This window comes from Pseudoliparis swirei, chromosome 17, assembly GCF_029220125.1.
Source record: "Pseudoliparis swirei isolate HS2019 ecotype Mariana Trench chromosome 17, NWPU_hadal_v1, whole genome shotgun sequence".
Classification (NCBI taxonomy): Eukaryota; Metazoa; Chordata; class Actinopteri; order Perciformes; family Liparidae; genus Pseudoliparis; species Pseudoliparis swirei.
In genome coordinates, this window is record NC_079404.1 from 17,966,304 (window position 1) to 17,993,927 (window position 27,624).

Genomic DNA, 27,624 nt, shown 5'->3' on the forward strand with positions numbered 1-27,624 from the left:
TACACCGAACGCGCACCATGGAGAGCGCGAGCAACTTGTCGTTCGCCTATCACCGGGGCCAGCTCCCCGCGCTCCACGGCAACACCAGTTTCTGTGGGAACTTCACCGACAGCAACAACACGAGCTTCGCGGAGGCGAGATGCAACGGGGAGCGCGGGATGACCGGCAGCCCGGAGGGCGACGCCACTCCGGTTATCATCGCGATTGTCATCACCGCGCTCTACTCCATCGTGTGCGTGGTGGGGCTGGTTGGAAACGTGCTCGTCATGTATATCATCGTCAGGTAAGAGAGCAAAGTGCTTGCGACACACCGTGTTAGGCTTTCTTCCTTCTTCTTTTTACACTTTCTTTATGAACCACTTGTAGCTACATGTCATAGTGTGTGTGTGTGTGTGTGTGTGTGTGTGTGTGTGTGTGTGTGTGTGTGTGTGTTTATGAGGCCGAGTGAGACCATGTGAATGCAGTGTTGACAAGCAGCTCAGCTTCGTGCCGTTCGTGCGTAAAATGCCTCCCATCTCGCAGCGAGTTGCTCCAGCGCGCGAGGGGATGCTGCGTTTGGCACACACCAGTTGCCAGAGCAGAGGAATAATCCATGGTGTCTGTTTCATGCACAATGTCGTTACACAACTGGAACATCGCTGTGCGATGTGACACAATGCAGCACATCACTCCCTTGTGAGCGCACAACATCATGCACCATTAATCCAGACAGATGCTTCTTGTCTTCACTGTTGCTTCTTCAGTGGCGCGTTCCCTTGTCTGCTCATCCCACTTCTTTGTCAATCAGGGGAGGGTTTGGGAAACAAGCATGTGCCATGCACACAACTGATGGGCTGAAAGTTAACCCGTTATCTTGCTTTCGCGTTACTGGTTATGGACAAAAGAGAAGTATGTCGGCGAGTATTATTTGGTCTCTAATACGTAACAACTTAAACTACTAAAACTACATGTTCCAAAACGTTGCCCATTCTTTCCACTTCGAAAATCGAGACCACTTTCAAGCCGAATCTGTAAACTCACATGTCGACATCTTATTAATTGATACAGTTTCAAACTAATGTAAAGCCATCACGATATCCATACAGGGGAGCTTGTATCCTCTTTAATAACCTGTCATAAGAAGTAAGAGATCATAATTCATGTTGAGTGGCGCATATTTAAAATATCACTGGCCACTTGCTCATTTCTTTTATGTGATCTCACATTTTACACACTAAATGTACTTTTTCTCTTAAAGAAAAAGATGGATCTCTTGCAGGTGGAAATAACTCAGTAGGCCTATTAAGAAGGTCTATCCTTTCAAGGTCTCATAGATGCTGGAATCTACCCATTTAATCCATATAAAGAATATAATGAATAACTTCAGACTTCAGAGATTTATTTTGATTTGGTGCTTCCCCATCGAAAGCTGACGAGCCTCTTTCAGGTGCGAGTTGATTGGAGGAGGAGAAGGAGGGCTGAGAAGGTGAGGGATGCACTCAGAAATAAGATGGACAGGAGGGGAGGCTTGAGGAGAGAGAGATGGATGGTGATTAATGAGGGAGCGGAGAAGGGTGGAGATGAAAGAGAGTGGCCGTTTTTCCACCTTGTGATTACCCACTTCGAAGGTCTGATAGAATCCGTGGAGAGTGGCCGAGTGGAGGGTTTGCTTTCAGACAGGTGCTTGAATTGCTTTGAAATTGACACAACACCACTTCATTATATCATTTTTGAGAGTTAAAAGAAGAGAGGACGTCTCTATTTTTATTTACTTCTCTATTACTGCGATAATACATCACCGTTGAAATCTATTACACCGATTATTCTCCCCACTTCTCCACCCTTTCCAGGGCAGATGCAGCATCAAGCAAATGCTCATTTGCTCGACTGCACACATCCTATTCAGCCTGAGTGCTTCCCCAAATAGTTCTGTTTTGCTAGAGAATGCCCACTATGTTTTGAACCCCAAATTACTTCCAGCAGATCTGCACGCCAAGCCACGGATGGAAAGTATTAGAATACATTACTCAAGTAAAAAGCACTGTTACTTTAAATAGTATTTTTTTCTGAAGTTAAAGGAAAATTGTTTGTTTACAAAAAAGTCCAAAAAGAGTAGGTGGGTAGTCAGTGTAAACGTTAGTGTTACCATTTTTAAAGGGAGGCTATATGTTGATGATGTTATATGATACAATTATTACACTTTAAGTCCATGAAATAAACTGCAATAGCATGTCAAATTATACAGACTAGTGGGATTTTCAAGTTTGAACAGCACCACAGAGCGTAATATTCGCAATACATTCCTTTTCTGTAGAGGGACATTAGCAGCATGTGCATACAACTGATTATCTTTTATAAATAGACAACTACCTTCCTCATTGCAGCCTCAGTAGAATTAACTAGACATTAGGATAACAATCAATAACATTTGTCCAGAAGCAAAGTTTCGCCTTGACTGCAGTAAGATTAGAGGTTGTTCTAAAAAGGGACCCTGGGGCTCAAAAACACGACTGCTTGTCCACAGGGATGCCAGAATACACACAAAGTAGTAGAAAGGATTCTGATACTGGGAACTTCGCAGATGATGGAAATCAGAATCCGGATGCGGTGAATTAAGTTTAACAATATTTAATGGCAAGAAGTTTAAACAAACAAACAAGGCTCCGCCCGACCTAATACCCACAGGCTCCTCCCCCTGTAAACACCGGAGAGCAGGTCTGCAAGACAAAGGGACCGGAACAAGATCCCATACCTGATCGGGGGTGCTTTCTGGTTGGCTAAGATAAACAATAACATGTCTGGGTTAAACATGACGTCGCTGCATCGAGACGTCACACGTCCGGTCAGCTGACTAAAAAGTTCCTACCCCATAAAAGTGTAGTATGTTACTTTCCGGATTAAAGTAACGTCACAGGCTTCAACCGGCTTCGACATTTCTGAAATACTAAACTAACATTCATTCTAATGCGACATACATATAAACATTAACTCTTGCCATTTACATTCATCATTTAATAGAGAAAACAGTATTTCCATTTTGCTTCATAATACATTCATAATAATATTCTCCCGAATATTTCCTATTTATAATATCTTCCTATATATATTAATTTTAAGTATAAGCCTTCAGAATCAAAATCAACTATTTCAACCTAACAGTAGCTTCCAATAACCTGGCACTTTGGCGGCAGCATGAAGCATCACGAGACTGTCGCCACGGAGATGTCGAGACACAATTAACACCACAAACACCAGAGCAGAGCGAGAGCCTGTGAAGCCGTTGCACGTTGCGTGGTGGCACAGACACGAGAGTCAGCACACGTTCTCTCTTCTGTAACCTCTGTTCACTTTCTCCGCTCGTTCATTTTCAAAGCATGATACCACCAGTTCAGCCAGCCTCTCTGTCCCAGTATAACCAGTGATTCCATCCAGCATTCACGCCCCACTGGGCTCTTCAAGCATTTTGAACGCTTTAGGCTGAATTAGCGCTCGGCAGTCACAACTTTGACGGGAATTATTGTCAAAAGCGCAGAAGGGCCTCGCACACTGAAGGTCGAGGTCCCTGCTGGAGGATCCACCATGAGCAGCGCGCGGTTGTTGTTTGATCATTGATTAAATATCAATGCTGCCATGTTTTTTACATTTTCTTTACGTATGCTAATCTCATATCTCTCATAATAATGTCCCAGGTCCTCCTCAACAGCTCTCTGGTGCCCTTCAGTACACAAACGGGCAGCTACGTCTTTTCTGCTGCACTTCTTACGTTGTAATGGGGGACACTTGGAATGTACTGAAGTAAGATACGTGAGATAAAAAATGTAAATGAAATGTATGTCTGCAGCTGTCTGGCAAGGGTACAAGAGTGTTTATTATGTATGAGTTGGCATACGAGCTTGCATTATGTATTCCACAGTAGTTTGTCTTCAAAGATGATGACATTACTTGAGCTTGAGCTCTCTCATCCTTGGCTGTTTTGTGGGCACAGATTTAGGGCGACACCTGTCCCTTGCCTTCTCTTAATTGAGATGGAAAGGTACTGACTCAACCAGCTGTGTGTGTGTGTGTGTGTGTGTGTGCAGGTATTCATGAAAAGATTTGTGGATTTCGACTGAATGAGATTTTTAGGAGATTGACCCATTGCTACCCGACACTTTTTGGGACTAAATCCTGGATGTAAAAAATATTTCGGGGTAAAAACAGGGAAAAAAATGTTCCTATAAATCGGGGTATGCCAATACACTTTTAAAACCATTAAAAAGCAAAAGCAGTATGTGTTTACATTCCAATGTTAGATGATCTCCTTCCAACCTCTCCAGGGAACGAGTATCACTAACGCTGACCAGACAAAACTAGCCGGAAAATAAGGAAAATCTGAAACTGTTACACGAGAGTCTGAGGAGGTGGAGCCAGTTCATTGTCGGAGCTGGCTGATGCTCCGCTGTGATTGGCCAGTGTGTGTTCGAGAAGGGTCAATTGGGAGGAAGGTAAAGGTTATGTCTCATTCCTCTGAAGAACCACAGCCCGTCGGGTTCATTAACATTCAGAAACCTCGTTCTCTTTCTCTCTGTGTCAATAGATGGAGGGTGAACAGCCATTAAGCTGATGGTACACAGTGAATGTTTACTGTTAAGTGTAAAAGTTGTCTTAAACTCTTCACCCTCTAGACAGTCATGGCCTTAAATTCATTCCTGCTATAATAAATAGAGCCATCAATGGATGAGGGATGTTTTTTCTCCCCCCCCCCCCCCCCCACCTATAAATCACTGACCTAAAACTAACCTTGAAGCCATAAAGCATTTCTGCCTCCCTCTTTATCTCGCTGTCCCTGGTCGGTTCACCCTGCACTAACATCCGCAAACTTCTTGTGGGCAAACAAACACGAGCAGAGATCCGCACGCTCAATCGGAAAAATCAATTGCGGCCGAAAAGCAAACCGCTGGGTTCCACGAGGAATACGACAGAGTGCTTCCTGTTACCATGGCAACACTGGAAAGGCGTTTCGAGCATGATGAAGGCAGAACGGCTTCATCCCCCTCCGCATCCCCTTGCCTCCATCCACCATCCAGCTAGATGAGCAGCTCTCCCTGCGCAAGGCTTTTCAACACCTGGCGGCCACTAGGGGCCCGCTAGTACCACTAGGGGCCCGCTAGTACCACGACACAATGCGACCATGAGCGATTCTGTTACCTCTTCCCAAATGTTCCAATGACCCTGCTCCAGAATGTCGGAGCAACTTCTAAACATCTGAGCCTGGAGCCCAGTCACGTGAAATACGATGTTATGATGAGCGTCTACACAATCTGCTTCACTGGACTGATGTCGCAGAACCTACACTTGATCTGTTTATCTCCGAGGGCTTTCTCGGCCCGACATGACAAATAGTCTCAGGCTGACTTTCAAACAAGCTGCTGCAGTCTTTCGGTGTGCTGTCGACAGTCGGGTTAATGTCTGGCAAAAAAACAAAAATCATTCCTAAAATCATTTGTGGTGCTTGTACCGAGATTGTAACCAAACAACACACATCTTTGTAGATTTAAAGGATAGCCTCACAATCTTTCAGTGTTTAAAAAACAATAGTGGCATACCCTTATATACAAAGCATGTTTCATGTAAGTGATGGGGGGGGGGGGGGTCAAATCGATGGTAAACCGTGCATAAATTACTTCTAAAGTTCAGCTGAAGTTAACTCTGACTCTTCTTTTCAGGACCAATTTCCTTTCAGTCAATGCTCAGCAAGAGAATACTGTCCAAAGAAATATAGAAATGGAAACGCATACGAAAAAGACGAGAACTGGAAGCCGTATATTCACTGCTGCTGAACTTAATAATGTATTATTAGGTTAGTATATGGACAGGAGGGATGATAATAGCAAAGAGAATAATCCAATGTGCATACAGGCATGTCCGTGGTGTGATGAGACCTGCTTTGATCCTTTAAAATCAGCCACACATGCAAAAACAAAGATCAGGTTTTTTTTAATTATTATTGAAGAACTATATTTAGACAAGGAGGAGACCCCGGGGAAGACGGCCAGGACACGCTGGAGGGATGATATCTCCCAGTTGAAAATGTTGCGGGTTAAAGGGACGTCTGGGTCTGCTGCCCCCGCGACCCGACCCCCGGATTAAGCGGATGAGAATGGATGGATGGATGGATTTAGATTCCTAGAGGTTTACACACTATAATGATCAACTACAATTAACAAAAGGTTTTGTGGCATAAAAAAAAAAAGGCTTCTCCCCCATTTACATACATTAGTCCCAGGATATGTATCCTTTTTGTTTCCATCAAGAAAGATTGCATACAAATCAACCCTCTGGATCACTGACTTCATTTTAAAGCGTCTCTTTGATGACGGGCTTTTGAAAAGATCCGGCTTGCTTTGAAAAGTGTGGACACCTTTACGTACTCAAGCAAATCCTCACACGTGGCAGATGCCAGGTCTTTAAACGTGACTGTGAAGACACATATGAGCATCCTTTTGGTGAACACCGAAGAGGTGTGAAGATAAACAGACTGAGCCGTGAGCTGTAAACATTCGAGGCTGGGCACTCTGACCTTTTGTTGTTATTCAACAACTGCAAAGCGCTGAACATGCAGCGATGGTGCACAATGGCCTTGATTTCTTACTAAATAGCTGAATAATTGCTGTGGATTTTATGTTGGGTTATTCACGTTTGCTTTAGAGTACTGTCAGGTCTTTGTGACGGGGTGAGGCTCAGGCGCAGAGAGACAGGCTGGACGCAATATAAATAAATAAAAAAGCACTCTTTAATGAGGCAAAACAGTTTACAAAAAACAAGGTCCAAAAGGGGCAGGCAGAGGATCGTCGGTCAGGGCAGGCAGGATCAGATACGACAGACAGGACGACGGGAAAAAGACACGGAACTAGAGACGACAATCCGACAGCAGACAAGGGAAAGACTGACACAATATATAGGGGGGGAAACACAGGTGTACGATTAAACAATTAAGACAGAGAAGACACAGAGGAGACATAGGAGACACGGAACACAGGAGAAACAGAACCGGGTGTTACACTGACAAACTCACCGTGCGCAATGTGAGTCGAGAAAATTGTATTTAGGGTCCTCCAACCCATGGGTATCGGATAAAGAAGATTAATGGCTTCACTTGAGAGTTTAGCCAAAGAATTTGACAGCTCACCGTGAGACTCGGAGAGAAGGGAATGGTTCTTCTTAATCTCTCCCTCACAGCATGGTGGTACAGGTGGTAATTTCTTGTTGGGAGACACTTATAAGTAGACAGTGCAGAGAGGTCATTAGTCTGTCCTTCTTGTGTGTGTGTGTGTGTGTGTGTGTGTGTGTGTAATTGCTTCTTAACATCACTGGACACTGCTGGAGAGTGAGAGTCTGGATTCAACAGGAGGTCTCTGTTGAATCCAGGAAAAAAAACAAAGAGCGAACGTCACTCACTCACGACCAGTTTCATACGGTTGTAACACCTTTCCAATGGGACAGACCTTGACTGTGGAGGGTTGGCAGATCACAGCAAAAACATCCAGAGGGCATTTCTTTGAGGAATGTAGCGATGGTCACTGAGGAGGTCTGAGACAGAACGAAGGAGTGATGATTGACCAAAGTCAAGGGAGCAAAACACACATTTTGTCTCTTTCTCTGCTTGATGATTTATGGTTGCTCGCAGCTCTTTTGTCCATCTGCCAATTACAAAGGGACTCACCCACCTACCCCCATTCTGCTCTTTATGCTCTCTGACAGGTATGGTTAAACATGTCCTTCTTCACGGGGTCTCGCGGATTCGTTCTCCAGATTCAGTTTGACAATGTTGTTACACCCCGCCTGACTAACAGTCTGAAAGCCTTTTGGATGTCTTGGGATCTTTTCAACAACAACAAGAGGGGCTTACTGGTGCCAAAGTGCCTTGGGTGAGCAGACCAAACAATCCAAAGAGGTCAACTGAAGACCTCCGGCGCATCAATCGTTGCACTTATTAAATGTGCATTCAACACCGGGGGCGAGCGGAGAAGAACCCGTTTGTAGAAGGTTTCTAGCACATCAACACATCAAGTGTTCCTAAGCAACAAGCTGGTCGACTTTTCTTGAGGCATATCCAAGATCACAGAGGATTTGGCCTCTAAATTGGTTTCCTTTTGTCATATTTCCAGTGATGAAAAACCCAAATAATAGAATCACAACAAAGTGGGCAACTTTTTTCAAGCCCATGAAAAGAACACAATGCAGTGGGTGTGGAGTACATGTGGTGTGTGTGATGTATGCCATTGTTATCTAGCTGTTCCCATTTGGAAGCTGAAGTGTTTTGCATGATAGATTCGAGCATCTCTCAACGGGGCCACTTTGGGGTTGTTGTGGTTTTTAATGCGAGACAAATAACAGTGTCCTAAAGTACAGTCACTTACATGTCCTTTTTTAAGTTTCTTTTGAAATTCTAACAGATAATTAGAAAAACACAGACACATCATAACATGAAATCACTTTCAGACCAAAAACAATTTGATTACAATTTCGTAACTGGTTGTTTTGGAGTTTGCATGTAAAATTACATGTAATTTATAGAATAATTTTTGTTCTTTTCCATTCCATTATCCGAACCGCTTATCCCATTGAGCCGATCCCAGCTGCCACTGGGCAAAGGCAGGGTCCACACTGGTCGCCAGTCTATCGCAGGGCACATATATAAAGACAGACAACCATTCACGCTCACGTTCACAATTTTTTGAGTGTGCAATAAACCTCAGCTGCATGTCTGTGGGCTGTGGGAGGAAGCTGAAGAACGCGGCCACGAGGAGAACGTGCAAACCTCTCTGCTGTGAGGTGACCGAAGCCGCCGTGCAGCCCTGTTTCACTTCTTAGTTTACACAAATTTAATTAACTTCCGTGGACATTAAGAGTTGGAGGTAGGTTCATCTGGTTCTAGATGTTTTCTTTGACTGTGTTGACTGGGTTATGATGACTTGAGTCTTAGTTTTGGTTTTATTCACGCTGTGATCTAAAAAAAAAAATGTTTTATATTGTCTGGCACTGTTTTATGTTGTATTGTCTGAAACTTTGTGTAATATCCTACTGCTGCTGTCTTGGCCAGGACTCTCTTATAAAGGAGATTCTTAATCTCAATGAAATTAAGAATCTCAATTTAAAATGAATAAAATAAAATCAAAATTAAACTTGTTCTGTGCAACAAAAAATGCAAATTCCAGAACATTACATACATACATATATATATATATATATATATATATACTAAAATAATCTGTTAATATAACACAAATAAAAATATTTGATTCCGTTAAGTAGACTAAAGAAAGCCATGAAGCGGCTACAAAGACAGGAGATAAATTATGTGATGGACCATGTCTGCGGATGATTTGAATCCATTACAAGGTATTTTCTACCACCTCTAGCATTAGCATGTGTGCACGTACACGAGTTTCCACCCCACTGGAGTCCGTCTTTATGTGTCCATGGGGTTGATCTCCTTTCATTGATTTCAGTCAGGCCTATCACAAGTGTTCAATATGTCTCTCACTGTTTATCATTGGATGTTTACATCAAAGAGCACATGGTTGATCTGGTGTGTGTTTTTTTGCGAGAGGCAACAGTTTACATGTTGGGATGAAGGGGGAAAAAAACAATACAGTTGATTTCCTGCAAGTCAGTTGTGTGCACCCTCCAAGAACACAATTTGTCTATCACAAATGATCAAAATGTGTGTTTAAACAGAACAAAATACAAGAGGAAAAAAAGAGAACATGTGTAATGTCACACACTCCTCTGTTTATCACTCCAACCTATGTTTCAATTTGACTGTTAGTATTTCTGCACTCCTAGTGAAGATAACGATTGAAGTAAATTCGAGCACATAACACATGCTGTGCTTACTAATGCAGTCTAGTGCAGTCGGAGCTCCATGTGACCACTTTCTCCATCCCCCAAAAAATACTCTTTCCTGTCGCTCAAGTGTTTGTGTCTGGATAATAATCTCCAGACCCTCCTTTTTTTATTTCACTTCAGCCGACCCTTTTGCACGTACTATATCTCCTCATCAGACACAAACACCTCATTTGAAATCAAGGATTCGGGTAAATAAATAATGTTCTCACTCATTATGAGTTTCTATGACAACACAGTTCTTGTAATAATGAAAGGTTGAAAGAATTTAATGAAATGGCCCGCCTATTTAGGATAAAGCGTGTGTGTGTTAAGTATGGAGGACTTAAAATGTCTTAAGTATAAATAAATAAAAAAATAAATGCATGAATATATACAGAAATAAATGCCTAAATAAATGTATACATAAATAAATACAGGAATAAATAAATACATGCTTAAATAAATGTATAAATAAATCAATGCTTAAATAAATGTATGAATAAATGAATGAATACAAAAATAAATAAATACAAGAATAAATACATAAATGTATAAATAAATAAATAAATACATACAGGGATAAATACATATAAGTTATACCTAAACAGGACATCATTAAATAAATAGATTTCTCTATTCATTTTAGCATTTATTTATTTATTCCTTTATTTATTCATGCATTTATTTATTTATTTATAATTAAGACATTGTAAGTCCTCCATAGTTGAGCCAATCCCAGCAAAGGCAGGGTTCACCCTTGACTTATCATTGACTGCAATACCTTAAGAACTATTAGAGCTATTAGCTATATTCACATTCCCAGATTATGATATATATTCACGCATCCCCTGACTTTCATCGAGTACATAAGTGCACATAGCCATACGTCAGGCATGAGCGACGTAACAATAGCCTAATACATCAAGATAATATAAACCTTTGCAAAACCTTTTCATCCCATAGTGCCACTCTGCCCTTAATATCTCTGGGTGAATGAGGCCGTCGTAGATTTGTTCGAAGCAATATTGTAATTCACGTGCTCATCGCTGTGATGGAGAACCTTGATTATCATACACGCAGTAAAAACACAAATCCTAGAAACACATGGGCAGCTCGCAGTCGCACACCATCCACCGTGCTCCCCTCGGTGTTAACGGTCGGAGCCAGAGGCGAACAGATGTCTGCTCACATGAGCAGCCTTCGCTCCTGCAGGCCTTAATGGTTTATCCGAACCCTGAAGAAGCCCATGAATCATCCACTGGGCTACACCTACGCAGGCCAGCACCGCAGACCAATGATGAATTATGTTTATCTTGCCGCGCAACAAGGGCCATGGAAATAAATCAGCTGCTGTTCCAAACTGTTGGCCACCAGTGTGACGCTTTCTCCTCGTGACATTTGTTGAAATATAGTTTGTGCCAAATTTACATAAACAAAGCTCACACTGGTGTTTATGTGGTAATTTTAAATATATTCTCTTGATATCGGTTAGCATTCCAAAGTTATCCATTTCAAACAATAAACACAGCCACAACACCCCAGATCATCTTTTACGATTTAAAATACATTAACCATGCACAGGATATTAGCCGTGGTAAACAACACATCTTGATACAGATTCATTTGTATACACTTTTGTTTCTATCTCATTCAACACAAATGAATAGCCTCAGCTCTTTTTCTCCGAATCACTTTGCTTTTATGTTTTATCATCGGGCGGTTAACTAAATCAAACTAAAACCGAGTTATGGTTCTCTGAAGGTTCTTTCGGGGCCGGGGCCCCTGAGTTATACCACAGTGGGGTGATGTACAGCGGCTGATGTTCAACCCATTAGACGTCCTCAGAACATATGAACACTGAAAAACATCCGAGCAGATTTTCCGTATATGTACAAGATGTACACGGTTTCATTTGTTGCTGCCGAGCCTTTTAACTCCAGAAATACATTACAAATTCTTTTTTCAATGTTGTGTCCATGGTGGACATAATGTATTCTCTCTCCTGTCTGGTTGTCTCTTGTGTGTTCACGTCGCTCTAAAATGTTTCGGTATCCAAGTCGGGTCTCAGATTTTATTGGCAGCAAGAAATAAATTGCAACGTCTGTTTGTTATTGAACTAATGTGGTAAGCCTGGTTAATCCCAATGATACACACAGAGCCCATAAAGAGTGTTAGCGTCTAAACATAAATGTACAGTCAGTAACGTTTAAAATTAATCTTGAAGTCTAAATTTTAAGTTTTATTAAAAATCGTCCTACTGGAGTTTTTAAGTTGCAGGAGGAGCAACCTGTGTTAACGGCAAAAGGTTTGTCCAAATATTGTTTTAAGTTCAATATTGTGCTTCAGAAATGAGAAGAAACAAGAGAAAAGCTCTTAGCTCCTGACATCTCATTCCCAATGGAAGTCGGGGATGAAAGGTCTTTCTGGGGTCTTTGCATTGAGTGACGGACCTGGAGCTAGCAGCGATGAGGAGAAAACGTATACGGCTCTGGGAACGGTAGCTACCTGCCAATCACAAGGTGGCTCCGCCCTGAAACATATCCTGCTTCATGGGCTCTAAATGGGATCATAATTTACTAAATGAACATCATGCTGTATTGAGAAATACTTGAAACTAGAGATTGAGACCACAAACTCATGTTCACATTGTTTACTGAGATAAATCACGTATTTTATCATAGATATCCAGACAGTCGAACGTCTTTTTGCCCCTGCTGGTTCGGAGAATTCTATCTCAGAATTGGCCTTTTATGATTAAGGCCCATTTAAAACAGTAGATGGTGTTTTGAGTCATTTGTAACAATTAAGAGTTGAATAGAGACTCTTAGTTTATTATAGCAAAGTACAGCGATATTTATTCCAAGGAAAAGAAAAGATAAAAATGTTTACAAGTTATGAAAAAAGACAAAAGAGTTCTTTTGTATGTGAATATATAAACATACATGCAGTATACACACATAACACTGGCTGTTATAATTAATATAACCAGATGGATTATGTTCAGCCATATTCATGTTCTTGCAGTGCAAGATCAATTCATATTTCCTTTTGAACTTATCCTAAGGGTCTGGCTTACTTGTGCCAAGTAAACACATCTAGGGAGAAAATTGAACATCAAAGTGAAAACAACAATATTACACTCATTGCAGAGGTCTAAATGGATTGTAACGCGGAACAAGACCACAACAAATGAAATCAATTGCTCTTGTGCCTCTTGCAGCGCCAGCAACAAAAATGACATCTTAGATTATTCCCATGTGTGTAATATTCTTTCGAAGGCAAAAAAATATCAAGATAAATAGTGGGTGGTAAATCATATCTTTACTTGTAGATGATTACATTAGACTCAAACCATCATCAATAAGGTGATCACTTTTCTTATTCCTTAGATCAGTTGTTTCTTAAAAAATTTTCTGGTCCCTTGCCGCTCCATCAATTAAAATGTAGCCTAATTTTCTACCCTGAATATTAATATTCATTAGTATTCTGTTATATTAATTTTAAAAGCATGTAATTGAATGCAAGGTAACAGATTTAATAAAAGTGGGCAGTTTGAATATCATCGTTATTCTCCCAGGGAGCAAAAAAAAACCTTGGGAATATAAATCATCACCTCATCATGAGTGTTAAATACATTCAACAGTTCCAAATGTGTTATTTAAACTTCAGTTCAGTCTTGTTATTGATCAGAAAGACACTTTGAAGATGTAGGTTTCATATCAACAAGGGAGGGGGATTATGAACACCAATCATTTCACTTCAAAGTCAGAACATTTCAGGAAAGATCGTCTTTCAGCGGTGAACCCTGCGTTTGCTGGGATTGGCTCAACACGCACGCTTATTTTAAAAAGGATAAGTCGTTTGGATTATTGAATGGAAAATAACTCAAACAATCAAATCACTCAAAATATTACATCCAAAACAACCAGTTAAGAAACTGTGTCTGACAACTTATCATAACAGCATGAAAAAGTGTTTTTAAAAAAGCAATTAACATAAGACAATTACAATAATACAATTAACAAGAACACCTCAATGCCCCCCATTAAAAGATAGAAAGATGTGCAGGACCCCTCTGCGCTATATCTGACCCGACCGCCCACGTCTACAAATGCTGCCCTGAACGTATCGCCATAGAAAATTACATTCTGAGAACTCGAGGGCCCAAAACTGGAAAGTAAATCTAGTTTGAAATAATAATAACCAACTAAGCTTTTTTCTGTGTTTTCCATAATACAGTTTGAGCAGCAGATGAGGCTCATTGGGGAGCCGGCCGAGACGTTAATGTAATTTTCTTTTCAATAATTTGTCATACAGTGTCCATTGAAGATGTTATTGGGTTTTTAGTCAGGGTAGAAGTAAAGTTGAAGTATTTTCTCATTATACAATTTTGCCAAAGAAAACCAACCAATTATCAACTGCCCTACTTTGTATGTAATTAAAGTTAGGAGATGAGCACTGTTTTGTGTCAAATAATTTCGATGTTTAAATAATTCGCCCTCGGAGGCTCTCTGACTGGGAGAAACTCTGATTTGAGTTTTCAAAACCACTGTCGTACAAGACTTACCACAGGGATAATTTACTATCATGATTACATTTTTTCCTTGTTTTTCTCATTTAAGCAGAAATAAAGATGGATGAAGAACAGAGGGAATGATAAAGCATCTCATTCCCCCAGGTGGGAATCGTGGCTAATTTGTTGATTGAAGGTTATGAATTATACATCATTTCACTGAAAGGACTGTTTTGGATGGTTTTAAGGTCCATTACTGCAAATCTATCTGCCGCCTCTAAGCTTCAGTGGTCCAGGAAACCGCCAAATTAAGGTAATTTGGAGGCAGATTGAGCAATTTCGGTAGTGAAGTGTTGTTTACTCACATGAAGCTTCATGAATATTTGCTCTGTCGTTGGGTTACTTCTGGCTTGTCTTTCTTTGTCACGTCCTCGTCCAGTCAATAATAGGCTGAATACTTTCTAGCAACTGTGTTATTTGTGGGCTCTTTCCTGAAATATAATGAAATCAAACTTTATGTTATTGTGTAATTTTTTCATCAGGAGTTTTCTCTCAACATGACACCATCTACAGGAGATATGTATGTGCTTTATGAATGATACTTATCAAATGATTGCTCTTGGCCTCAACATTTGTAAATAATATTGTGTCAACCATGCAACTCCATGTTGCCAGTTGATAATATGCAATAATTCAAGCAAAGCAAAACTGAAAAACATTTTTTAATTGAACACAAGCTGGTGTGTAGCTCTTTTACGTTACCCACGACTGGACATTTCATTTAAAAACTTGCAATGTAAAAATGTGCATGTAATGCCACCTAAATTAAATGTTCATCAACATAATGGAGGACATGAAGCTACCAACTGAGCATATGGCAAAAATATTTGAAGAAGATTGAGCTTTTTATTGGTTTAAAGGGAGCGTGTAGAGCGCCTATAATCCTGTCGTACACACTGACTCCATCCTGGCATCTCAAGTTGCTGAGTGGACTGGAAACGATGAGCAGCGCACAGCAAAGGAAGTCTTGGCCCAGATATCCGCTGGCCACACCGGAACTCCAGAAATATATCTCTTGGCCCCGAGCAGCGGCATGTTGTCCGTCGCAGGAATATTTTATTTATTTATTTTCAATATTTGCAGACGTACAATTTCATAAATACAGTCAAACCTATTGCAGGAATTATAATCGATGCTTTCCGAGGCGGCCCGCACTTAGACTGTACTGTGGCCGGCCATCCAGGTACTTTAAAGGCCGGCCAAAGTATATTTGGCAACTCATTTTTTTTATTTGGGTGTCTTTATAGAATATCAGGGGTGGCTCTCTCTCTCTTATCAATTGAAATACATACCATTTGATATTTAAATACCGTGGTATACCATATTACCTCCTAAGCCTAGAAGGAAACAGCAGGATCCACCAAAAATGTTCCAATAAAATTCAGAGGACCACCGTTTATTGACTAATGTAGCAGGCTTCGTACACAACATGTATATTGTTGGGAAGGTTGCATGTAACATAATATGCCAACTAGAATCCAATTGAAAAGGTACTTTTTAATTCTTAATTCCACTGTATATTTATTCAGGTATTCAGAAAGTGATATGTATATACATATATATATATATATATATATATATATATATATGTATATACAGGACTGTCTCAGAAAATTAGAATATTGTGATGAAGTTCTTTATTTTCTGTAATGCAATTAAAAAAACAAAAATGTCATGCATTCTGGATTCATTACAAATCAACTGAAATATTGCAAGCCTTTTATTCTGATTTATTGCTGATTATGGCTTACAGCTTAAGAAAACTCAAATATCCTATCTCTAAATATTAGAATATCATGAAAAAGTATACTAGTAGGGTATTAAACAAATCACTTGAATTGTCTAATTAACTCGAAACACCTGCAAGGGTTTCCTGAGCCTTGACAAACACTCAGCTGTTATAAATCTTTTTTTTTACTTGGTCTGAGGAAATATTAAAATTTTATGAGATAGGATTTTAGAGTTTTCTTAAGCTGTAAGCCATAATCAGCAATATTAAAAGAATAAAAGGCTTGCAATATTTCAGTTGATTTGTAATGAATCCAGAATGCATGACATTTTTGTTTTTTTAATTGCATTACAGAAAATAAAGAACTTTATCACAATATTCTAATTTTCTGAGACAGTCCTGTATATATTACGTAATCAAAGCATTCTGACAACAAATGGGTGATCAGAGTTAATTAAACACTGTATTCAGTTTATTTTTCCCGATAAATGAGGCCGTTATTGTTGATAACACAAGCTATTATCTGCAGCCACATAGCGTCAGTCTCAAAGTCGCTGTGGAAATGAGCTGCAGCACCAGCTCACTACTCAGTGTCGGGTGACAGCTTTCCCTGCATCTCAAGGTGTCTCGGTCCCAGTTCAAATAAAGCCTGAAATAACAAACACACTAATCTGTCAGTGTTAAAGTTAATCAAAATGTAATAAACTCACTGTCACGTTGTGGTAAAGAGGATTTGGGATTATTGAGGAGTGCCGCAACAAAATAGCAGTAAATTACCTCTCAGATAGACTGACAGTATCGTTTAATGAAGCAACAAGTGTGTTTAATGTTGTCACTTTGTGTATCCAGGTTAATTTAACAACATTACGGCAGGGATATGTGTATAAAGAGTCGTTATGTGGAATTGGGCGGCAACAATATGATCACTGTTTTGCCTTGGAAATTTAATTCAAGGAACAGTTTGACATTTTGAATTTTGACAGCATGAATAAATACTAGTCATACCTTTTTGATATATATATATGTATTTATCAAACAGGTATGACAGTAGTAATATATATAGCACATCTATTTAATTTGCCCTTTTTGTCATTTTAATACTGTTTTTTGTTAAATGAGTTTAAACATGTTCATTATTGAGCTTTAGAGGTGCTGGTTGTTTGATTGTGTTATAATTGCATAAAGCCAGGCTAACTGTTCCACTCTTTCTAGTTCTAGTTTCTTTTAAACTAAACCAGCAGCTCGGAGGCTTCATAGTAAATGAACAGATAGAAGAGTGGTCCCAATCATCTCTTCCAACTGTCCCATATATGGGACAATATTTAAATCTGAACATCTTTGAGAAGTGAGTCAACTAACATACCCTAAATCCACCCACTGTATAACTTAAACAAAGGGAAGAAAGTGTGCAAGGGGATAACTAATTAAACCATATGACAAAACCATAACATCGAGCGACCCCTGCTCAAAAGAAATTTGACCTTCACTAGAATTCAAGATGAAAATGCACAGATCTTAGCCCTCTATGGGGCCCACAGAGCAAGGGTAGCATTGTCTTTAAACCCACCCACCAGCCCTCCATCCAGCTTTGTTCTCAGGCTCATTTGCATGAATGGTGGAAGGAAATATAATTTGCTATTCGCACATTTACAACTTTAGGGGCCTAATATTTAAAATAAGGACTTATCCCGTGCCTGTCCTTGGGGCGAATAGCCACTAGCCGGCTCTTCCGCTCTTTTTGTAACCAGTGTAATGTTATCATGAAAACATGGGGCAATTATCGAGCTAATGTTAGCTAGCTACTAAGTAAGATAAAGGAAAACCTGTAGGTCTTCATCTACAAACTGTAGTCAAAGCATAGGGAAGCACATCGCCAAATAATCCGTCATTAACACCAATAGCTTAATTTCCAGAACACAGAAATGAGAGACCAGTCTTGTGCTGTGATTGTAACGCAACACAGTTGTTGCAGGAAAGGTAAACAATGTATTTAATGATGTAGATTAGCCCCAAAGACGACGATCTATAATCAAATAATCAGAAATGTCAATAACACCAGCATGTTGTCTGTCCGGCTCAATGAAACATATGAGGCCAGAGTCTAAAAGTAATACACAAGCATATTTATTGTAATATTAAGTAAACAAAGCAACCATAGAGAGTTAGTAATGAGTAATGTCAGCATGTGTGGATGTGTGGAAATGTCTGGAGCAAACTAAACTAAACTAAACAGCCGTGTTGAGAAGACCGTTCCATGTTCAGGTGGCGATCTTTATAGCTGGAACCACACCAGGCTCGGGCTCAGCCGCTGATGATCAACATCATTAAAGACAGACAAGCTTTTTTCAAAAACAAGCTGATGTTCATTCAGTAATGTTCTTTTCAGAGATTTATGTTTCTATTTTCATGTAAAATAGACAGGATAGGCTTTAGAGCGTGGCAACCATGCGATAAACCGGTCGCTCCAACCCCGTTGGTGTCTCCGTGTTTTTGTCTTATAACGTTTATCCTCCGTGTCTTTTCAGTTCATCAAACTAAATTGTGACTCTTAGTTTATTCCGATTGCATATTCCAATTCACGTACAATTACCAAATTCCTCATCACTCACACCTGGAGTCCAGCCTGTCTCTCTGCACCTGAGCCTCACCCCGTGACATCATCGGCCATGTTCGACAACATGTTTATCACGTCAAACTATTGAAAATGGAACGACAAGACAATTTTGTCCTTTTGCTTCTTTGCGTCAAAATATATGTATTAAAAGGAGGTGCACTTGTTCAACCGTGCGAACGCAGCCTCCCACTTTCATTCCTTCAACCACCTTCCCCGAAATGCTGTTGTCGAAATACTTGTGTTTATCCCAAAACCTGTTGATGTTGTCATGTCACGGGCTGTCTCTAGTGCAAGGGAGGAGTAAAAACAAGCACAATTATAAGGTTTAAAATGAACGGGAAGGTTTATTCATTCAAACAAAATTAAAACAAAGTCCATTCCTCAACAAAAAGCGTCCCGGGGGAAAAAAACATTCCTTAAACAAAAACGTATCTTCAGCAACGTCCACTTAACAAAGTCCTCCTCTTGTTCGTTCTCTTGGGCTTGTCTTCATCCTGGAGGCCCTTCCACTCCTGGCTTGTCCAGCTCTTTCCCTCCTTCTGCTCTCCCCTCTGTCTCCTCTTAAGCTTCCCAGCCCTGCCTCAATTAGCTGTCCTAAACACCTGCAGCTGGGTGAGTGGTGAGGCAGTCTGGGAGCTGTAGTTTCCGCCCGAGCGGCCATTTTGGCAGGTGGCCGCTGTACTGGAGTGGGAATGTAGCGTCCCTCCACTACCTGTCCCCTTGAGATGCCACAATGTCTTAATGCCCGAATGTTCTTCTCCTCCGTCAGCAATATGAGCTTTCCTTTGAAGCATGCGTCTCTACTCCATTGGCTAATTGGTTTAAGCTGGTCACAAACAGGAAAGAGGCCAAGTGTCACAAAGTGCCATAACAACCCCTGTTGAGATACATATTCTGAATGCGTTGTATGCATGTCCAAAAAAAACCACCTGAATAATATCGTCATATTTACTTCGGCCATATCAATCCCGTCAAATATGAGTGTTCATGCCAACGCAGTCCCTGTTAGCTCCGCCAGCTCTGTTGCCTTTGTTTGCGATGTTGGGAGCTTTCATCAGCTCAGAGCGGAGGGGAGGCGACACCTCTGCTGTGATTACCAAACGTGACGCCTTTAAGCGTCACTCACAGGCAGACTCCTCTAATAGCTTCACTGTGGGCTCATTAGACATTTGTTTTTTTAGATTATGATTCACAAGATAGATCTTTTAAGATTGTTTTTGACGTGATCTAGGTTCTCCCTGACCACATTGTGACATGGACAGCAAAGGTTTATACTATTTCTTTGCCTATAAGAGCTCTAAACAGCCAAGCCATTTCATCTCAGCTAATGGCTTCATGCTCTTTAGTCAACATCCTCCTCACTCTTTGAACTGCCTTTTACCTTTGCCCATTATGTTGATGGCAAGGACATCAAATATAAACTAAAAGCTCATGAATATTGGGAAACAGGTTTACTTGAGGAAAGGCGTATTTGTTTTCTTCCTTTTTATCTGTTTATGTAAACTATAACTTCTTAAGACAAATTGTACTTTCAGTTGTTTTTTTTAGCCCTGCAAACAGCCCAAAGTCATTTATATGTGATATCTCTAAAACCTCAATAAATCTGAGACTTTACTCCTGTCGACTGCTTCTTTTAAAACGGAGTCATTCAAACTGATTAAACTAGACGGTTGCTATTATAAAAGGAGCTGGTAGCTGAAGCAAGGGGTCTGAATTATTCACAAAACATCCTGGGGATACGCTGGGCTCAGCCCGGCTCATGAGGCACATTCTGCGATGATTGCAACACACCAGGAGCAACAGGGGAATGTCAGCTGTGCATCCGACCTCTGATAATGTTGCTCGAAAGGAAGGTGTTCAGCGTTTGAGGCTCTTCTTGTGCAGAAACACACTCAACACATTTCAATCATTTCTTGAGGTGCCCTCTTCTTTATGAACGTCTTTATTGATACTTTCTGGATCATTTCCGGATCGTTGTGAGCGCCCCTTTGGGAGAGGGAACCCTCCTCTGGGTCTTCCTCTTTTTTTCTCCCCGGTAAATAGTTTATTTGTGGGGAGTTTCTCCTGTTCCGATGTGAGTTCCCAGGACAGAGGATGTCGTATGTGTAGAGATTGTAAAGTCTTCCGAGGCAAACTTGTGATTTGTGATTTTAGGCAATACAAAATGAATTGAATTGCTCGCATGGCTCAGGGACAATAAATATAACATGAAGTAACGTAAACGTAATGTTTGGCAAGATACTTTATTTCGAGTCTCTGCTCTGCCGGTCCCGTCCCTCCATCTCTATTGCAGCTGATAGAGGGGAGAGACACAATACCCCATATCCCCTACAGCTGAGGCCAATGAGGCCCCTTCCCGGCACATGTTCCCTGAGACCGCTCCCCTCTGCAGCTGAGCCTAACCACACCCCAGCCACCACAATGATGTTTTATTGATTGATATTTGCACACCAGTGTACTAGGTATATTTTGGTGTTTGGGTGGTTTAAGTCAGAGAGGAGGCCTTCCTCTATCATCATTATCTCAAATGCAAATTTAAAAAAGACTTATTTACTTAGTTTTGCCATCTTCTGTGACATCTAACATACACATCGCCTATATAACTTACAGTTTGTTAAGTACCAGTCATAATTTAATTTCACAGCTTTTCGTGAGCAGCAGCGTTCATTTAAAATGAATGCGACCGCATAGATACTCAACTAGAAACGACTCCAAAAAGACACACAAGTACGGAGGATGCAGTCGTGTGATTTGCAGTGCGTGTTTCATGTTTTATCCATGGATTCTGTGCAGATACACTAAAATGAAGACCGCCACCAACATCTACATCTTCAACCTCGCCCTGGCCGACGCCTTGGTCACCACCACGCTACCATTCCAGAGCGTCAACTACCTGATGGGGACCTGGCAGTTTGGAGACATCGTGTGCAAGATGGTGATATCCATCGACTACTACAACATGTTCACGTCGATCTTCACACTCACCACCATGAGCATTGACCGCTACGTCGCTGTGTGCCACCCAGTCAAAGCGCTGGACTTCAGGACGCCGCGCAACGCCAAGATTGTCAATGTCTGCAACTGGATTCTCTCCTCCGCCATCGGGTTGCCTGTGATGTTCATGGCCTCCACCGCCGTCACTCGTAAGCACGTGCACACACAGGCACCATGATACCGACACTGCATAGGGGAGTGTGTTTGGACTTTGCATGAGAGGCCTCTACATATTCAGGATCTCATACATAATTAGATATACTGTATATCCTTCATGACAACCACAATAAATAGATGAAATGAGATTTAAACTAATCCCAATGGCAAAAAACAGAATCGAATAGAGATAGTGACCAGACAAAAGAAATATGTATTCGCTACCCTGGATAACAGTGCTCAATTATTTTTTAGTCCTCGGAAGACGATGAGTTCAACAAGGACTCAACACAAAACTGGAAGAAAACACATTCATGCACTGCGTTCCAGCTTTAAGGAGCAATTACGTACTCCAGCAGGCTCTATAAAACGAGACAATCCAAAAGAGTTGCTTTGGTTTTTCTGTGTAGTTGCACAAAATAACCATTAAATGCTCGATGCCTCGCTGGTGGCTAATATAACTGTCTGCGTCGTCGAGAGGCTACCTGCAAAGTCTGGCTTCACCTCTGTGTAGTTGCCGTGGTAATTGGTGAGAAATCCGCGACTAACATAGTTAAAATGTGACCTGAGTAATGAGAGGTTCACAGACTAGTGCAGTTTGCATAGTACTAAAAGATGTTGCTTTAGTGCCACGACACATAGCGTTCAGACCTGACGGGGGGATTGTCGGGCACATTTTTATACCTTCATTATAAATGTTGGACTGCAGAGAGATGACAGAAGATTATGGAAGTCGCTATTTACTGACATTTTAAAGATTGTTCAATTAATAATAGAAATAATTGTAATCAAAACATAAAAAAAGATATTGGTTGCAACCCTGAACACATTTTCGAGGATGGAATCACAGATGTTTAAAAAGAGCTGGATACGTAATAATAATAATAGTGGTTCATAACTAATTGAGAAATGTCTTGTGTGTATGTAATACATGTTTGCACCTGTATTTACCTGTGAACATACGTCTCATCACCCTGCACAGCCTCTGGCATTGACTGCCAGTTAATATTCCCCCACCCCTCTTGGTACTGGGACACCCTGATGAAGATCTGCGTGTTTATCTTTGCCTTCATCGTGCCTGTCCTCATCATCACCGTCTGCTACGGCCTCATGATCTTCCGGCTGAAGAGTGTGCGCATGCTGTCGGGCTCCCAGGTTAAGAACAAAAAAGATATTTCTGCATACATTGAGATCTAAATGGTGATTTTAGAATGGAAGCATTTGTGATAATTTTGAGAAACCGTAACCCTTCGTGTGTACCAACTGCATAGCCGTTGCTACTTACACGATAACTAATTGATTTATCTTAGAGCAATGAAGCAAAATAAAAAGCTGCCCAGAGCTACGGTGCACCCATTGCTCTAAAGAGAAAGCGATTAATGAAAAACAGCTAACGCCAGAGGTTGAGGCTCCATTTTAATTCAATGCAGTAATGCAATATTTTGACTAAATACACCAAACTCTGGCTCCAGAACATGTGTCTATTCTCATGAAGATGTATTAATTTACAGTTGATAAAAACGGAAAATGAAAGTGGTTGCAGAGACTAATCATGTCTCTTTGACCTCTTTTCTTTCTTTACATCATCCTTTCACAATTTTTCTCTGCCTTTTGATCCTCTCCCCTTCACTTCTCCTCTCATCCCCTCTCACCATCTTCTCTCCCGTCATTTTTCATCCTCCACAATTCTCTGGGACTTCTCCGTCATTATATGCTTCACCTCACTCTGCTGCTTTCCTCTTTGTACTTTTCTTCATCCCTCATGTTGTTCTCCCACTTATACCGCAACCCTAAACATCCTACCTCCTTCACACACACACACACACACACACACACACACAGGAGAAGGACAGGAACCTGCGTCGAATCACCCGAATGGTCCTGGTGGTGGTTGCCGTCTTCATCGTATGCTGGACTCCGATCCACATCTTTGTCATCATCACGGCTCTGATCAATATCCCCACCACCACGCTGCAGACTATCACCTGGCACTTCTGCATTACCCTCGGATACGCCAACAGGTTCGCACGACGCATCAGCAATTGGACAAATATGTTCATTGTCACCTGGAAACTATTACTCTTAAAATGTCAGGAGATACATTATTAGAGCTTGGTTTAGCATTGATGAAAGGATGCTCTTCATACAAAGTGAAAGGTGTGTTTTACAGATTAAATGGTTTTGACTTTTTGATAATGTACATTTGTTGGTTTATGGTTGTATACAATGCTTTAAGTTGACTGGTAGTTAAGCTACCCTATACTGTAAATAAAGGTCACAGTTTGTATCGTTAAACTGTGACCTTGGTTTTGCCCCATGCAGCAGTTTGAACCCAGTCCTTTACGGCTACCTGGATGAGAACTTCAAGCGTTGTTTCCGGGAGTTCTGCACCCCGCGTCCCTCAGTGTTGGAGATACAGAACTCGTCTCGGACCGGACTCACGAGCCGCAAGCTCCCACAGCGCGACCAACACAGCGCCAACACCGGAGATAGGTCCAATCAACAGGTAGGTGCATAGCAGTGTCTGCATACATCACAGTACATTCATTAACCGTGCAACGCTCTCGGATAGACGCTGATTTGCTTTCTTCAGAGTTAAATGAGGGGATCAACTCAGCTGCTTGGCTTAGCTTAGCATACGTCTTGTCGTCACCATGACGTTGCAAGGTTGCCAAACTGCAAAGAAGTCACTTTGCCCGGCCACCGGGCGCACAGCCTCGATAAAACAACAAGTTGTTCTTATGAGCATGTCGGCAGACTTATTTTAAACTTTTGGAGAAAGCGAAACTAGTTGTTTCTTGTCTTGATGCTAAGCTAAGAATGTGGCTTTAAATGCCGTTCAGACGTGAGAGTGGTGGAAATCTTCATTTTAGGATAATGCCTGTGAACAGACATTCACGTTAGAATAAGAATAAAAATACTGCATGTAAGGTAACACGGACAATCTTTCTCCTCTGTAAACTCCTCTCTGTAGGTATGACTAGCATTGGAGGGGTCGTCGGTGGACTCTCGCTGTTGCGTTGCCAACGACGATCTTAACTCAGAGGTCACGCAGGTCACCACAGGACTCTGACCACGCCAACGCAAATTGACACGTACGTACAAACAATCCAGGACATGACAGAGACTCAATAGCACCCCGTAACCAACCACGCATCATTACAAGACTCCTCCTGTGTGAAGAAGCACTTGCACTAAATTGTGCATTAACGCAATTACAACTTTTAGTTTAGTTTTTACTACGATAACAAAAAAGACTCTAAAGTGCAGAAAACAGACAGATTATAAAAGACACTCCAACAAGACACTTTTATGACGATGTTTTCTTCTGTATGCTCCCGATAAAGCTGGCCACATTGATCCAAGCCTCCTCATCCGTAATTCTCTAGGTTATAAAACAATTCGATCAATGCGTTGCTCTATTTGCAGAGTTTCTAGGATTTCCCTCCAATATATCCCTTTCCCAACAGCAATTTTCTTTTAGAATTGTTCAACTGTGCGAGAGGACAGTTGTCCGGAAATGTGGATTCTCGGGTGTAAAGGATCTAATTGGATTTGTGTTACCGAATGCCCAAAAGCTCGGTGGCTCTCTCACCACACGAGGACATCACCGGACAGGAGGCGTTATTCAAAGTCATTTACAGCACCAACTGTGCTTCTAACCCGCCTTCTGTATGGATCCCACCCGATCACCACCGTGGGTCACTTCAAGAGGACTGACATACATGTGTGTGCTCTCTCTCCTCTCAACCCACCGAACCTTTTGTAGTTATCTTTCTTGCCCTTTCATCTCTGTAAAAAAGTGTTTACTGGACTTGTCATGATGGAGACAAGCAGTAGAGCACTGCGTGTTCCTCTCCGCTGAATTTGACAAACGTCTGGATGTACAGAAGGAAACCCGTCTCTCTTCGTCACCCTGGATCCTCGTGCTGAACTGTGGATCCTCTCAACATAAAAAAAGCAAAGTCGGTGCATCAGCGTGTTTGCACAGCGCACAGAGCATGCTATTGTGGTATATAGTGCAACATATGGCCCGACCAGTGTATGATTAACCACAGCTTAACAGCTGTTACAAAATGTGTGGGTTTTAATGGAGTCCCTTCTCCTCTGTGAGCCAAGGATTGTAAATCTGTTGTAACCTTTAGAATTGCTTGTGCTTACGTGCTGTTCTGTACACTATACTTGCCAGTTGCCTTTACAGAAGCTCTAATCGATATTCTGTGTATCAGTATTTTTTTGTACGATGTGTTAAAGATTAACATGATTGTATTAACTATTAACCTCCCGTGTACAATAGTGTAAGTATTCTGGGTGTCTTTTGTTTTTTTTATGAACATGAAATCATGACTTTTCGAGGAAATGATTTGTGACGATCACAGTTATTGTGCCTCGTTTTGTCAAATTGAATCTGCCTTGTTAAACTGAAGAGATGAATATTAATCAGAAGGCTGTGTGTACAATTTTAAATTAAGAGTTTAACTTTGACTGTTTCATTATTTTTTTTGTACATACAAGCATATTTATATCCGTTTATATTTGGTATCTCTGCTTTGTGTGTTTTTTTAAAGAATATTGTGTCGACTGTTATTATTTTCAGTTTTTCAAGTTTCCAGCTGACAACTATTTATAAACATGTTGCCAACTTGTCTAAGATTCAAATATTACCAGACAGCAGATGAGTTTGGCTTGTGTGTGGCACCGAGTGTCAAATGCGTCATTGCAAGTCACCCTTTTATGGCCTGTCATGTATTTCAGGGCGAAATGAAGATTAAATAAATAGGTATTATTCTGTGCTTTAAAGCGCCGCTCGCTGTTGGCTGTGATGAATAGGTAAATGCTGTTCCTGACGCCTGAGCAACAGAACCCCTGATGCCATGTGCTCTAGTTTTCATCTTAGTTATGTTCCTGGGCTCCATCCAGCACCAATGTCAAGCCTCCACAAACAAATCCTCCACACAATGAAAAACAGCAGTCAGTCTTTTCACATGTTTGAAGCAATTATTTTCTCACAAGATGTTTAGAGACATATCTCAGATGTTACTTTAACTCCTTTAAAACAAGTAAAAGCACACAGTTTGAAAACATAACATGTCTGTATAGCTCAGCTGCTGAACTGGGCTTTCTGGAGAAAGAAATACATGTTCCTTATCGTACATTGTTTTTTATTATCCATTTCCAAGATGTTTTCCTTTTACAATGAGTCGGCTGGTGGGAACATTAAAAAGCCAGCACGGGAGTTAATGATTTCTTATTTCTATAGCTAAATACAGCTGATAACCTTTCAATTATGAGGAGCCTGCTTTTATCAAAACAATAAATACATTCAGCACAAGCTCGACAGGCTTGGCGACAGTAATTTGTTATTATTAAAACATAAAATGTATTCCCAATGAGATGAAGAAAATCAACAAACATTTTCTGGAATGAAACGTGACAATTGGCATTAAAACACATTTTGCAGCAGGCCACACGTATGAATACACTTTTGAAAATGTATTTTGGAAAAAGGGATTTCATAAACTGTACACACGCCACCAATTAATTTCTTTTTTATGTGCTTGCTTACATGACTTGTGGTACAATCATGACTTGTAAATGGCATTTCTCAATTTTTACTTTATGGACAATTCTCTGTATCTGTATCACAATGCATATACAAAAAAATACTGTTATTAGTTGTCTATGGAATAAAATGTGCTTCTAAATCTC

General features: G+C 40.8%; 1 protein-coding gene across 1 annotated transcript; it reads left to right on the forward strand.

The window, feature by feature from the left end:
- On the forward strand, positions 1–27,624 carry oprm1 (opioid receptor, mu 1). The gene is made up of 6 exons (XM_056435457.1): positions 1–283; positions 21,559–21,908; positions 22,898–23,070; positions 23,758–23,936; positions 24,238–24,421; positions 24,890–27,624. The coding sequence occupies exons 1-6, from the start codon at positions 18–20 to the stop codon at positions 24,893–24,895; spliced, it is 1,158 nt and encodes a 385-aa protein (XP_056291432.1). The 5' UTR covers positions 1–17; the 3' UTR covers positions 24,896–27,624.